Raw genomic sequence first — 14,477 nt, forward strand, 5'->3', positions numbered from 1 at the left:
CCGTCTCCCGCCCACTGGGCGCCGCTGGCTAGCCGGGCCACAGAGTAGGCTTCTGGCAGGGTAGAGCGACAACTCCCAGTCGGAAGTTACTGTTGAAGTTAAGGCAGCCATAACTGAAAATGGCAAGGAGTTTCCTGGCTTCCTGTTTCCAGAGTGACGTAGGTTTTTCCTTCGCCCAATCTCACTGTTACCCCGGGCAACGTCTCAGAAGGGATGCTTCTGTAAGTAGTCCCAAAGAGGTACCATAGGTGACCAGACATCCCATGGCCAATTAGTAAATTAACTCATACTCTAGATTACTGGTTCGGCTTCCTGACCCTTATTTTGCTGAGACGTCTGGTCACTTACCTAGGAGGACAACAGTTTAGGGCTCCGAAAATCCCTCTCCTGCCCGGAAGTTGCATTTGGCACTTCCGAATGGGGTCACGGCTGACGAGTGGGAATAGCCTCCGCCGCCCGCGCCCCAGGGGGTGCCCATTCTTGACCGGAGTTGCAAATTGAGGTGAGTGTCCCTCGGCCCCCAGCCGTAGGGCAGGCCTGGGCCGGATGATCCCTAGAGGACGGAGCGCTGAGCGAGTTGGGCCGCTTCCGCTGGGAGAAGGTTTTCTTTCCGGGCTGGCCAGGCTGCGGCCCGCCCCTCTGAGGCTCCCGGTGGGGCGAGGCCGCTCGACTAGCCGCCCTAGCCCCGCCGGGGCCAACCGGGAGGGCCCGAGCTGGGAATGGGCGCGGACCTCCGGGCGGAGCCCCTAGTTCCAGCAAAATGGAGCTCCTGACAATGCCTCTGCAAGTTCCTATTAAGTACTTTCACTCCCTGACCTTTGGAGGATGGAGAATTAGGGAGCTTGAGGAAATAATTTCCCACCTTCAGCTATAAACGAAAAAGATAATCCCTTACCACTGCGGCAAGACCTCTAAGTCTTATTTCCCCTCCACTTGTTTTCTTATTCTGATTTTTCTCCCCTTTCCTTTTATCTCCTTTCTTGAGTCTTTGTAAGCTTTGACTGCAGTTCTGGTTTGGGGGTATACTGTCCTAATCCTGAGTGTCTACGGTTTAGTAAACAACTTGTGAATATTTGTAAAAATACCATATTACTTTTACATGGCTCTTTACAAGGTTATCACACATTATCTTATAGTTCTTTCTGTAGGCTTGAGTCAAGAACTCTCAGTCACCTTGGTAATACCCGGTTGGATGCCTAAACCTGTAGGAAAAACATCAGAACTTTCAGGTAAATTAAATATCGTTTATACCCAGCCAGTTAACAAGAAGGGTGCAAGCCTACCTTCTTTACTTAAGTTCTATCTACTTCCCTAGTACTCATGCTCCAGCCAAAATGAACTACTCTTCGGGGATTAATCACTGAAGTCTGTTGTAGCACCAACATTTTGTGATTCTGTATCTATGATTCTGTTATCCTTGGAGCTGTATTTCCAGATTCTCCCCAGCAAGAAGTAATTTCCTAAGAGTTTAGCTCTTTTAGTACCTCTTATATGACAATCACTAGTTTGTATGACAGCTGCTTGTGTTTTTAGCTGTACTACCATATTTACACCTAAATAGAATGCTTTGTTTCAGAGTCATTTGCTATTATTTCACTCTACACGATATTATTATTGGTAAATACTTATTGAAAGATTGAATATATTGGATGTCTCTTGGATGCCCAAGACACTGCCAGCCAAATGTTATGGACCTTCAGTTTATCAGAAATTCAGCATAGTCCCTGCTACTCAATCTTTTCTTAGGTTTCCCCTCTTAAGTCTTTCTAACATTTTTTCCCCCAAATGTTTTACTATAAAATTGTTCATACATTAAAAACCTGAAAGAATATAATGAACATTCATATACCCTTCACCTGTATCCAACAGTTGTTAACATTTTGAACATTTTGCCATATTTATTTCATCTTTCCTCATGTACCTTTTCATTGTCATTGAACCATTTGGAAAAAAGTTGCAGACACATACTGTTAGTCAGACACCCCTAAGATTTCCGATATGAATTTCCTAAGAATTTTAAGTTCTCCTACAAAACATATTATTACAGCCAAGAAAATTAATAATTCTGAAATATTTGAAATCTAGTCCATGTGCAAATTTTCCTGACTCAAGAATATCTCTTATACCTCTCCTCGACCCCTCTTCCCCCCAAAATTAGGATCCAAGGTTTATGTCAAGGTTTATGTATTGTATTTGAGTATTATAACTTTTCAGCCTTAATCTAGAACAGTTCCCCCATCTTCTTTTTTCCCCCTATGACATTGGCATTTTTGAAGAGTTCAAGCTAGGAGTCTTTTTGGAAAATGGGGGCCCCTTTTTTGTTGTTTATTGTAAACCATAAGTTAGTCTAGAGGCTTGATCAGATTAACTTTTAACATTTTTGCAAGAATACTTCACAGTATTCATACTTTCCCATTCACGACTAAGCCTTTTCAAATACAACTACATGTACCTTTGCCTTGAGTTGCTAGTTAAATCCATCCCACTTTCAGCATTCTCACCCCTCTATGGTGTCCTACAAAGAAGAGTTTAGCATTTAATCCTCTTGTGTGTATAGAATATGTGTTAGTGCCCTGGACTGGCAGCATAGACTGCCTACCTTTAATAAAGTGTTGCGGCTACTTTGCCTGTTCTTAGAGCTGATGCAATGTAATCTGTAGCAAAGTGTACTGATGTCAGCATAGTTTCATGAGTTTCAACTCCTGGCACCTTGCAGACTGTTGTTGAAAGATGTGTGGGCCCTGCAGTTCAAATACAGATGAATCTTGATGTTATCAAAGCAGATGCCTAGGCAACTGTTGGCCATCTGGCCGAATTCCAATTTAGGCAATTGTTATTTTTCTCCCTGAAATTCTCTTACAAGTCCTAATTGGTCCTAGTGTTTTTGTGATAGCTTTTTGGTAGCATTAAGCAGAGCCTATTAAAAATTGCAAAATCAAGATGATACTTACCACTTAGTACATTAAGAATATGGATAAAGAAGTGTGTATGGAATTTACTTTGTAATCATGAAAGGAAAACTCTCAAGACTGCCAAACTCATGTACTCCTCTTAGCCTACATTACTGACCTCATGGTTCTTGGTCCCCAAATCAATAGAATTGGCACAAAACCGAAAAAGGAACTTATATAGGCAAGGTTTTGTGGGGTGGGAGGACAGAGGGTGTAGGCTTTTGCTCCAACAAAAGTGAGACAGTGCTGGTTAAGAAGCAACCAGACTGGCTCTTTGAACAAAGTGCCAGGGAACTTTTTAAAGAGAAAGTTTGACACTAGCATTGAAATCATAACATGTAGAGTTGGAGTTTTGTTGGCAGCTGCCCATCCCATGATCATGCTTCTTCATATATCACATCTCATTAGCATGTTAAATCTCCACCCTTGAGTGTGATTTTTAGCATTAAAATGAAGCAAAAGGTCTATGAACTGTCAACTTTGGCCTTCATCTTGGCAGTAACTGGTTTGTGCTGGCTTTGACTGGGTGCAGTGGACTCCTGCTCCAATGGTTGCCATGTCCCATTAAAGAAAACTACCTTCTGTTGAAGTTGGGTGTTAATCATTTTCAGAGCTTTTGCTCAGTATTGTAAGCAGACTTAAGCTTTGGCTCACAGCTCAGGCAGGGTAGCCAGAGTCCACCTCCTATACACTCACCTAGACTTAATATTTGATCACGAAAGATAAGTGAAAGGAAGAAAATGCACTTAAGAGAGCAGAAAAAAATGCTCTCAGAGGGCAGAATCTCTTAGATTGGTATAGAATGTTTTTAACTAAACATACTAAAAGTTAAATAATATACTCCATCAGTTAATTCCTTTGTGTAAATATTTGCTGATGTGGGACTATGAAACAATTTTAAGTTGACTCCTGATTCAAGTAAGGCAAAATAATATTCTAGTTAAGATCACAGGTTTTAGAATCAGACCTGGATTTCAGGAACAGGACCATCCACTGGCTGGATGACCTTGGACAGTCTACTCATTCTCTTTATTATCTATTAAATGGAGCCTTTAATCCTCTGAGGATTGTTGAACAGAATTAATTCAAATATATGTAAAGCGCTTTTGTTTTTTTTTATTGTTTTTGTTTTTAAGACAGGGTTTCACTCTGTCACCCGGGCTAGAGTGCAGTGGCCTCATCATAGCTCACAGCAACCTCAACCTCCTGAGCTCAAGTGATCCTCTTGCCTCAGCCTCCCAGGTAGCTGGGACTATAGGTGTGAACCACCATGCCTAGCTAATTTTTCTATTTTTTGTGGAGACGGGATCTCAGTCTAGCTCATACTGGTCTCAAACCCCTGGCCTCAAGTAATCCTCTGGCCTCAGCCTCCCAAAGTGCTAGGATTATAGGAATGAGCCACCGCACCTGGCCTAAAGTGCTTTTGCTTGGTGTATTGCACATGAAATGTTGTCAGTATATGATAGTTATTAATAACTTCTAAAGCAGTCCTATTTGGGCACAAATTTGCATTAAATATTTAGTGAGTGATAGCCAGCATGGTGGTGCACACCTGCATTCTCAGCTATTCCAGAAGCTGAGCCAGAAAAATTGCTTGAGTCCAGGAGTTTGAGGTTGCAGTGACCTATTATGATGCCACTGCACTCTAGCCCAGGCAACAGAGTGAGACCTTATCTCAGAAAAAAAAAAAAATTAAATATTTAGTGAATGAAAGAATGAATCTAAGATAGTAGTTCTCCAAGTTTAATGTGGGAACTTAAAAGTCAGATATTCTGATTCAGTGATTCTGATTTCTGGAGGGCTCCAGAAAAATTTGGATTTTAAATAGTCTAGGGGATTTTGATGCAGATGATTTGAGGATCTGGCTTTGAGAAATACTGTATAAAGTATCAAACAATTTTTTATTTTTCTTTCTTTTCATAAGGTTGAAATAACTAAGTATATCAGGTGCTGAACAAATACTTTTTTAAAGCTTAATAGCTAACATAGCTTAATAGAGCTAACATTTTTAGAACCACTGTCTAGTACTGAATTTTGAAATAGGAAAGGTAATTAGGAAAAGACATTTTGCATAAGTAGGATGTATCATTACTAACTTAATAGTAGTGTCTGCTACTGGAGTATACCAGAACCAATGGCATCATCCGAGAACATTCCCTGTCTTAGGCCTCGGCACATTTCAAAAGCTAGACAACGCACATTTTATTCACATGAGTCTGAATTAATTAGCCAAATTGAACATGTTGCAACATTTTTCTACCAGCAGATGCCAGATAGCAAAACAGAATAGAATCTACTATAGTCTCCAACTATGACATATGATGTTACTTGGCATCTCCAAATGAACGTTATCAATCCAAATTAAATGCTCTGCTAGCATGTGGGCAGTTGCTTGAGTTAGAGTGAGCATTACTACTTTGTGTCTGCTGAAAAACTCATTCTGGGCTCCCCTTTTCACCTTCTTCTTATATTAGTTTACATTTAGAAATCTACCGTGCTTTGAAAATTCATCTATGAGTCAACCACAAGTCTTGGATAAGACAAAAGATAAAAAATTTTGCCATTATTCCTGTCATTCCCACCACCCCCACTCACAACCTGCACTAGGCAGATTGAATTTACTTTAAAGGAGCTCATTTAATAAATATTCACAAAAGAAAAATATCCTTTACATAAAGTACCCTTTACTGTTCTTTACTATAATTGCTTCTGGTTTCTCCTTCATCTCCCAGAGATTGTTTATTTGCTTCTCAACACCCATTAATGATAAAATTAGACAGTTTGGTTATAAAGTCAAATGCCTGTAGTGGTTGGTCAAGTAAGATAAGGGGAAACAATAGGCAGTACTAAAGGCTGGGGAATTCAGAGCACATGCTTACCTAAATGAAGCGTTACTCCCAGTCCTAGCCACATTTTGCCCTGTAGGAATGCAGGCTTCGTGCTGCCAGTTATGTCAAGTGAAGCTAAAATTAGGATTTTATGTGAAATTTGATTTTTAAACATTGGCTCAAATACTTTTTAAATATCTAGGAAATCAACAAAACTTTTAACTGCATAGGACCAAGAGCCACCAGTTTATGACCTGTGTGTTTCTTACATGAAAGCATGATTGGCATTTTGGTTGAGAATCTCAAAATGCTTTAGAGATGTTTACTTTCTGCCATATGTCAGCTGCATTTACCACTTAGGTTAGGCAACAAGTCACTTGTCATCAAAAATTCAAGATAGATTCTTAGGTACAACAAGCCTCTATTCCCTTGATTACAATTTTAAGGATTTTTACTCTTTGCTGACCTTTAAAAAGTTTGTTCACATTTTCTCAACCTTATGAAATCAGTTTGCTTTATTATCATATTTTTAAAAATATTTAAGAATACAATTTGGCAGCACATGCTGCTTTAAAAGTAAATAAATAGAGCAAGTTTTTAAAGAAAAACACCTTTAAATAGATCATACTGTCTTATAAGTACCATGGTGTTTATGAGGATTCAAAGATTTTTAGAGTTGGAAGGTACTTTAATGGTAATCCTGAGCAAGTCCTTTGTTATAGCAATATGAAAATTAGACCCGGAATAATAAATGTCATACTGTATTTCTAAGCATCCACTTTTATTTGAAATGTACAACCCAGATAGATAATAAACATGTTTTTTAATAAGAAAACCAAACCTCTGATTCGTTAAGAAATGTATTCAAAGTCACACAGCTAGTTAGCAATATGGCCAGAATACAACCCTGTACTCCATTTAAAGTATAAACTTGAAATAGAATATAACTCACCAAAGTACAACCCAGTACCCCATTTAAAGTATAAACTTGAAATCGAGTACAACTAGTTAGCTAGTTAGCACCAGAGTACAACCCTGTACCTCATTTAATGTGTAAACATCAGATAGATGGGTAAATGCACACCTAATGGGTATGGTGCACACTGTTTGGGATAGGCACGCTTGTGGCTCTGAATTGGGCAGCACAAAGGCAATATATGTAACCTAAATGTTTGTACCCCTGTAACATTTTGAAATAAAACAAAACAAACAAAAATAGTACCAGCCACAGCTAAATGAGGGAGACAAAGTAGGTAAGAACTAGTTCTTCTCCTTGAGGAAACTGGGGGAGGTGAGGTAGAGAAAGAGACACTTGTAAATAAATAATTATAATTGAATACAATGGACTTTAATAAAAGCACGCCTACTGTATCTTAAGAAATGAAAACCATGAACAACTTGGCCCAGAATAAGGGACAGTGAGTGGTCTTTGAAGAATTACTAAACTTGATTGACATTGGAGCTAGTCCCAGAAAGATGAAGGAGGATTTACTAGGAAGAGAAGTGGATGTGTAGTAAGGGGTGGATGTTCTAGACAAAGTGAACAGTACATTCAAAGGAGAAGCATAAAAAATAAGTGGTCTGAGGAGATGACTAGAGTACAGTATGTGTACAGTTTGCATTAGGTACTATGGTGGGACTGATTAGGTGGAGGCCAGTTCATGCTTAGCCTGTAGTGCAATGCCTCAGAATTTGGACTTTATATGCTGTAACTGGAGGGATCTAATTGGATAGGTCTAAGTGGTTATGTGACATATGACTTATTTTTTGGAAACATATATTCTAGACAAAATAAAAAAAAAAACTACAAGAGATACTAGAGGCAAGGAGATCAGTAAGGAAGGAAGCTATAACTGTTTAGGTAAAACAAAAGTTTGAACTAAAACAGTGATAACAGACATTAAGAGGAGAAGATATAAGAGTATTCAAGGGTATAAGAAGTTGATATTCAAACCTCCTCCACATTCCTACCCCCTACCCACTTTCGGTGGTAAGGAAATGATCAAGGGTAGCAGACATGAGCTAACATAATTAAGTGGATGGTACAGATGTTAATTCAAGTTGGGAACACAGGGGAGACAGTTGGGAAGGACCTGTGAGTTAGGTATAGACCCAAAGAGTGGAAGTCGGACAGGAAGGTAAAAAGGACTGGAGGTCCAGAGAGTCAATGGTACAGTAGCATAACTATAGAGGTAAATATAATTACCCAAGAAGGATGTGGAAAGATGGTGGGTGGTGGGGTGGTGGTAAAGAGTCAAGAGTATAGTGTGGTACTTGAAAGAAGATGGTTGGTGTATTAAAGATATAATTCCTATAAGGCCATCGGATCAGTCCCTGGCACATGACAAGAGCTCAATGAATGTCCACAATTCTTACCATATTGTATCATTACATTATTGTAATAAAATCAGATTTTCAGAAAAAATACATCTACTAACAACTATTAGATTTATAGAAGCTTATTAGTAAAACAGAATGAAGAAAAACATATAGGCAAGCAGGACCACTTGAGAATTCTCCACCCATTCTCTCTACACCCTTACTGTCTTAAAAGTTATACAAAAGGTAGAAGAGTTTAAATGCCCGGGCATCTACCTTAGCTTCTTTCCTTTAGTCTAGCTTAGTGGCTCTTAAATTTTATCTGCTTAAGAATAACAATAACAGGTGTGTCCATCATTTAAAATTAATTTTTGATGATAGATCAGTGTGATTTTTAGCATATAACTTAAGTTCAGAGTTTGAAAAAAATGTTCCCATTCCCATCTCAGTGCTTACATTGGTAAAAATGAAAAAGAGTTGTAACAAGTAAATTTTCAACCATGTTTGTACATAAACTAATTGAGAAAACAAAGTTCTGTCGTTATAACTTTATTTTTTGTTTAGTAATTATTTTATTAATGTGTAATTAGTTTTGACCAATTTCATATTAATTGTAATAACTGAATCCAGAGTTTTAATTTAAATTTAGAAACATTTCTGTAGGAAAGAAGTATGTTAGAATGATCGTTAAAATATCAAGCATGGGCCAGGCGAGGTGGCTCACGCCTGTAATCCTAGCACTCTGGGAGGCCTAGGCGGGCGGACTGCTCGAGGTCAGGAGTTCGAAACCAGCCTGAGCAAGAGCGAGACCCCGTCTCTACTATAAATAGAAATTAATTGGCCAACTAATATATATAGAAAAAATTAGCCGGGCATGGTGGCTCATGCCTGTAGTCTCAGCTACTCGGGAGGCTGAGGCAGCAGGATTGCTCAAGCCCAGGTGTTTGAGGTTGCTGTGAGCTAGGCTGACGCCATGGCACTCACTCTAGCCTAGGTAGGCAACAAAGCGAGACTCTGTCTCAAAAAGAAAAAAAAATCAAGCATGAAAATGTGTTAGATTAGAATAAAAGTGAGTGAGATGGAAATAGAGATGTGGGGAGAAAAAAGTTGATATAATGTTTCTGACTTAAAAAAGCTCTTTATTTTTTAATTAATGGATAATGGTAGCTATCAAATTGCTATGATATTTAAATTTTATTGGATATATTTTTAAAAGACTGATATAACAGTTATTTTTAAGTATGCTGGAAATTATATCCTGTGTAACTATTTCAACTTATGAAAAAATGTATGTGTCAATTCAGAAATGTATAAAGTGATACCTAGTTTTTCAAAATCTCTTTGGGAGTATGCAAGTAGAAAATTTGAAGACCAAAGGTCAGAAGGGTACTTCAGTGATCTAGTCTGGTCCCACACACATAATTTAGTGTGGTTATCAAACTAAATAACCCCAGATATTTTTAACTTGTCCAAATGTGTATGATTTATTTTAAAGCAGTAATCCTTCCTACCCATCTTTTAACTCTCACTCCTAAAAGCACAGCAAAATATTTCATGACAAAGGTTTGGTTTTCCTCTGAGTTCTTTTGCATTAATTTTAGACATTCAGCTCAAATAGCTACAAGAGGTTTGCATACCATGTCATGATTTTGAAATGCACTATCCAAAAACCTATTATCTCTGGGAGAGATTATAAACAAGAAACTATACCTCTCTAAAAAAGCTGTAACAACAGAATGCTGATTTCCCTATACCTTCCCTAACTGTGGATACTGTCAAGCTTTTGACTTTTTGCAATTTCAAAAGACACATCACATACACTCACACACACACAAAAGCAGTCTTTGCTCAAGTGTCAGCTTCTTAATGAGGCCATCATAATTTCCATATTGAAATTGAAATACCACTCTCCTCAGCATTCCTAAATTCCCTTAATCTTATTTTCTTTAGCACTTAACTACCTTCTAGCTATTTGTTTTTCTTCCTTTAGTATAGACCAGGGGTCCTCAAACTTTTTTAACAGGGGGCCAGTTCACTGTCCCTCAGACCATTGGAGAGTGCGCACTGTGGGCCCGGGATGAGTCAGCTGCTAAGCAGGACAGGCAGCAGCGGAAAAAACACCTGGAGGGCCGGATAAATGTGCTAGGTGGCCAGTATGTGACCCATGGGCTGTAGATTGAGGACGCCTGGTCTAGACAGTAAACTCCAGAGGAGCAAAGGTTTAGTTTTTGTCTGTTTTGTTCACTGATGAACAGTGCCTACAGTAGGCGCTCACATATTTATTGAATTAAATGACCATGGCAATTGTATGAAACACATGAATTTCAGCCATAGATATTATATTTCTTCTTTGGCCCATCTGTCCCTGGTTTTATTTACATCTATGTAACCAATAGGAAATTATTCTTACAACTGCTTAAGAGTGCATTCATTATACCATGTTGTCAAACACCCATGTTTGGCTATTAAGCCACATGGGAGAAGAAAATAGTCGTGCATTGCATAACATTTCAGTCAGTAGCCTGCATACACAATGATGGTCCTATAAGATTATAATGGAGCCAAAAAATTCCTGTCACCTAGTGACCTCTTGGCCATTGTAATGATCTTGATGTCCTAGCACATATGTTTTCTATGTTTGTATATTTACATACACAAATACTTAACCATTGTGTTACAGTTGCCTACAGTATTCAGTATAGTAACATGCTATATGGGTTTGTAGCATAGGAATAATATGCTATACCATATAGCGTAGTAGGCTATACCATCTAGGTTTGCGTAAGTACACTATGTGATGTTCATAGCACAACAAAATAACCTAATGATGCATTTCTCAGAATGTGTCCCATCATTAAGGGACACATGATTGTACTTCTTCCTACTCTGGACTCCCAGGACAGTTGATTATCAAGACACTATAATCCTGCCAGTGCTGTCCATTCAACCACCACCTTGCTTACTTTGGCCCTTCCCTTCCTGTTTCTCTCCTCCCAATGCCTAAGGGGGCCTAGAAACAACCAACCCTAGTAAAACAGATAATTCCACCCAATCAAGTGACTGACACTGATCTTCCCCATGCCAGGCCCAACCCACTCCCTTCCAGTCCTTGGCCCCACACCCTTGCCCAGTAACAATGGCAGCTTAGTCAAACAGAGAACTGAGGTTTGGTAGAGCACCAAGTTTCATTGTTTTCCTCAGGCCAGATTTTGGATGTAAAAGAAGTATAGACTAAGAAAACAAAGGTTAATGATTGAATTCTGAGTAGTTGGACTTGCTTACTATACAATAAAACAGGTAAGATTTAAGTATTTGTTCACCCACCACTTTAGCACTTTGTTGACACACATAAAAATTCTTAGCTGCTATGTATTTCCTTCACATTGACCAACATCTGTAGCGTCTACCCTCCTTTTCATTGCCATATCATGTCAGATTTGCATCAAATAAGGGCATAATGAATATTTTTATTATAATGTCTAGGGTGTTGTTTTTGATAGCTCTATTCAAGGATAATCAAGGGTCTGCAATGTTACTAGCCTTCAACCTGACCTGGAAAAAAACCCAGCAATGATCACTAGGTACCACTAGCAGACCTGAGAAGGAAAGAATGTGATAGGGTGTGCATTCTAAGGAAATTGCATATTCTATTTACCTCACATTCCATTTAGTGGCAAGTTGCTTTATTCCTGGTCCAGTCCCTATTTCATATCTTCTCTCCCAGATTTAGCAGTATAGGGGTTAAGTTTGATGATAGAGTTCTGGAAAGCAGGTAGAGGTTTCTCAGGAATTTAGACATTCCAGAATAAAAAATTTCAACAAGAAAGGGGAAGAGGCTTGGTGGATGGAGAATAGGAAGCTTTTATATTAGGAATGTCAAAAAGTAGTGGAGCGGGAATAACAAAGACCAGAAGCAGCTTCACTTGATTATAATTAATTTGCAGTTGGCAGGAAAGGCAGGCACCAAGCCAGCATTACCACTTTATAAATAATAAATCTTTCTTCTGTGGTGGTGATGTTGTGAAAGATGCATGGTAAGATTGCATCAGTATGGTGAATCACTAAGTGGGTGGGACTGTCTGGAGAGGCATCTGTGTTTGTAAAAGGGATTATTCTACAGCTTAGTCCAGAACACCTTGAACATACAGCATAGCATTTATCTGGGATATTTAACACTTGGAGCAAATGTCAGTGGCCAAAGATGGCATGAATGCTGGGATGTTCATAAAAAAAAAAAAAAATACTCATATGAAGGTATATGCTGGTCCTCTAGCATATAGTATCTTTGTATTAAGAGGAAAATAGTAAATTGAAAGCATGCATACCTTTTTTCTGTTCTTCAAGGGCCAGTTGCATTGCTTCCTTACAGATTACAGTTGTGTAGCCAGTAACTGATCCTTAGGATGCTGTTTGTTGTTATGGCAAAGGGATTAAAAGTAGAAGCCAACTGCTAGTGTTAGCTGTTGAGAGAAGGGGGAATTTTAGGAAACATTTGCCTACTATCTCCTTTTCCTAACTACCTGCCTCATCCCACCTCTCAAATGGTGTTTTTCTTGTTTTGTTTTTTTAACGTCATTTGCCATTTAGGGGAGATGCTACCAGTAAACCACAATGGCTGCACATAAATGCTTTTTCCTTAGCTGATATTAATCGTTTTTGACTAAAAAACTGAAACCCTACCACTTTTTCACTAGGAGGGGAAAAAATTTAGAACACCCAGCCTTCCAATTAACACCTCCACTAATTAAAGTTGACAATATCTAGATGCTTATATAAACTATCTCAACCTTGTTTCAATGAAAAGAATCACAGGAAATTAATGGAAATATTATGCAAAGACATGGTAGTTCACTTTCTATAGGAATTGATTTTACTTCTTAAACTACAATGGAAATGTCTCAGGCAATATCTTCTGTGGATTTATTCTTGAACAATATTAACAGTTGATTTCTCATTGAAGGAAAATCTTAAACTGTATCCAGTAATTAAGATATGGCAGAAGTGAAGTCAATGTTCCGGGAAGTTCTTCCAAAACAAGGTAATGTACATCACAAATACTTAGGTCACTGAATGTTATAAGGACCAACAAAGTGATAGGCAGTGTCACACTGCAGGCCTAACAGCTAAATATCTGTAGCTATTTTGTTCTGTGTTTTATTTACTGTCTACTTTTACTATATACTTTTTCACCAGTAGGTTGTAAAGGAGGGATCCTTCTTTTTTGCAGTAGAAGGACAACAAATGAAGCATCTTGTCTTATAATTAGAAATCCTGTTATACCCAAGATTGCAGATTACAATATGAAATTTTCAATTAAATAACATAATGGAATTTACCATAACTAAATATGGTCTGAAAGTGGGGAGAAAGTAAAACCTAAATCAAGCAATATTAAGAAAAGCTGAAGGTTTAATTCAGTAATTAGAATATTCAGGTTAAATTAATACCATACTTTATTTTTATGCACTATGTATATATTCTCCCAAATCTTATTTAAAATTAAACATTTCACAGAAAAAGTCATCTTATGGTAGCTTAGAGTCTTGGGTAGAAAGCTCAAAACGTGTCTTCCTCAAGAACACCCTGGTATTAAGAAATGTTGCTTTGGGGGTAACTGTCTTTCTGGTCCCAAAGCAAAACTCAGTTTAGGTACAAGAGTTTTTCATTGACAATGAATAAGTTCTTACACCTTCATTCTAGCTGCACATCCAAAATACCAAACAACTGTGTTATGTCCCTTGAATTAATTCTTATTTCTTTTTAAACTTAGGGCAATTGTCTGTGGAAGATGTAACCACAATGGTGCTGTGTAAACCCAAACTTTTACCCTTAAAATCTCTGACTCTGGAAAAACTGGAGAAAATGCAGCAAGCAGCACAGGATACAATTCGCCAACAAGAAATGGCAGAAAAGGAACAAATAACCCACTGATTGATAACTTAGCACTTTAGCGAACAACATACCTTATCTACTATTTAACAATAACTAGAAAATCTCTATGTGTATGCTAAAAGTAGTATTTGTTAATAAAACTGATAGTATTCATATAAATAATACAAAAATATCCAAGGATGATGAAACATTGCTTATTTAAACACTCTGGTTTGAACTGAACATAAGGAGTTAAACTTTGAACCAGAATTTATAGGATTTTTAACTCAAGTCATGTTTTTACAATTGCAAATTAAATTATCATTCACCATTCCTATTGCTATCAGTTTTGTGATAAAGATTCTTAGGCTCAAGTGACTAAATGCAGCTTTTATATGTAAAGAATCTTTACATGTTTATTAAAAATCTGAATATGAAGAATCCATTCCAATCTTGCATAAAGTGTTTATATTGGGCTTTTTACATTACCCAGTTTAAAACAAAATTT

At 37.9% G+C, this 14,477-nt stretch overlaps 2 protein-coding genes across 6 annotated transcripts in view; one reads left to right on the top strand and one right to left on the bottom strand.

Moving 5' to 3' along the window:
* SHOC2 (SHOC2 leucine rich repeat scaffold protein) overlaps positions 1 to 475 on the bottom strand; it is an 82,336-nt gene extending 81,861 nt beyond the window's left edge. The window contains exon 1 of the mRNA XM_012771248.2: positions 349 to 475. The gene's annotated coding sequence lies outside the window, so the exon portion shown is untranslated. The remainder of the gene's footprint in view (positions 1 to 348) is intronic.
* BBIP1 (BBSome interacting protein 1) lies at positions 59 to 14,302 on the top strand. Of its 5 annotated transcripts, none has more exons than XM_012771312.3 (4): positions 60 to 221; positions 1,137 to 1,229; positions 13,059 to 13,136; positions 13,869 to 14,302. In XM_012771312.3, the coding sequence occupies exons 3-4, from the start codon at positions 13,091 to 13,093 to the stop codon at positions 14,027 to 14,029; spliced, it is 207 nt and encodes a 68-aa protein (XP_012626766.1). In that variant the 5' UTR covers positions 60 to 221; positions 1,137 to 1,229; positions 13,059 to 13,090; the 3' UTR covers positions 14,030 to 14,302. The 5 variants fall into 5 exon arrangements, with proteins under 5 accessions (XP_075865911.1, XP_012626766.1, XP_012626758.1 ...); XM_012771304.3 differs by lacking the exon at positions 60 to 221 and adding an exon at positions 370 to 502; XM_012771319.2 differs by lacking the exon at positions 60 to 221 and adding an exon at positions 423 to 502 and having other exon boundaries at positions 1,149 to 1,229.
* Positions 14,303 to 14,477: the final 175 nt, after the last annotated feature.

Source organism: Microcebus murinus, chromosome 14, assembly GCF_040939455.1.
Source record: "Microcebus murinus isolate Inina chromosome 14, M.murinus_Inina_mat1.0, whole genome shotgun sequence".
NCBI classification, from domain to species: domain Eukaryota; kingdom Metazoa; phylum Chordata; class Mammalia; order Primates; family Cheirogaleidae; genus Microcebus; species Microcebus murinus.

Bases quoted from the DNA above. Each gene is read 5' to 3' on its own strand.
- BBIP1 (XM_076009796.1), top strand. From the start codon at position 13,091: ATGGCAGAAGTGAAGTCAATGTTCCGGGAAGTTCTTCCAAAACAAG. The intron at 13,137-13,868 runs GTAATGTACATC...TTTTAAACTTAG, and splicing joins GGAAGTTCTTCCAAAACAAG to GGCAATTGTCTGTGGAAGAT.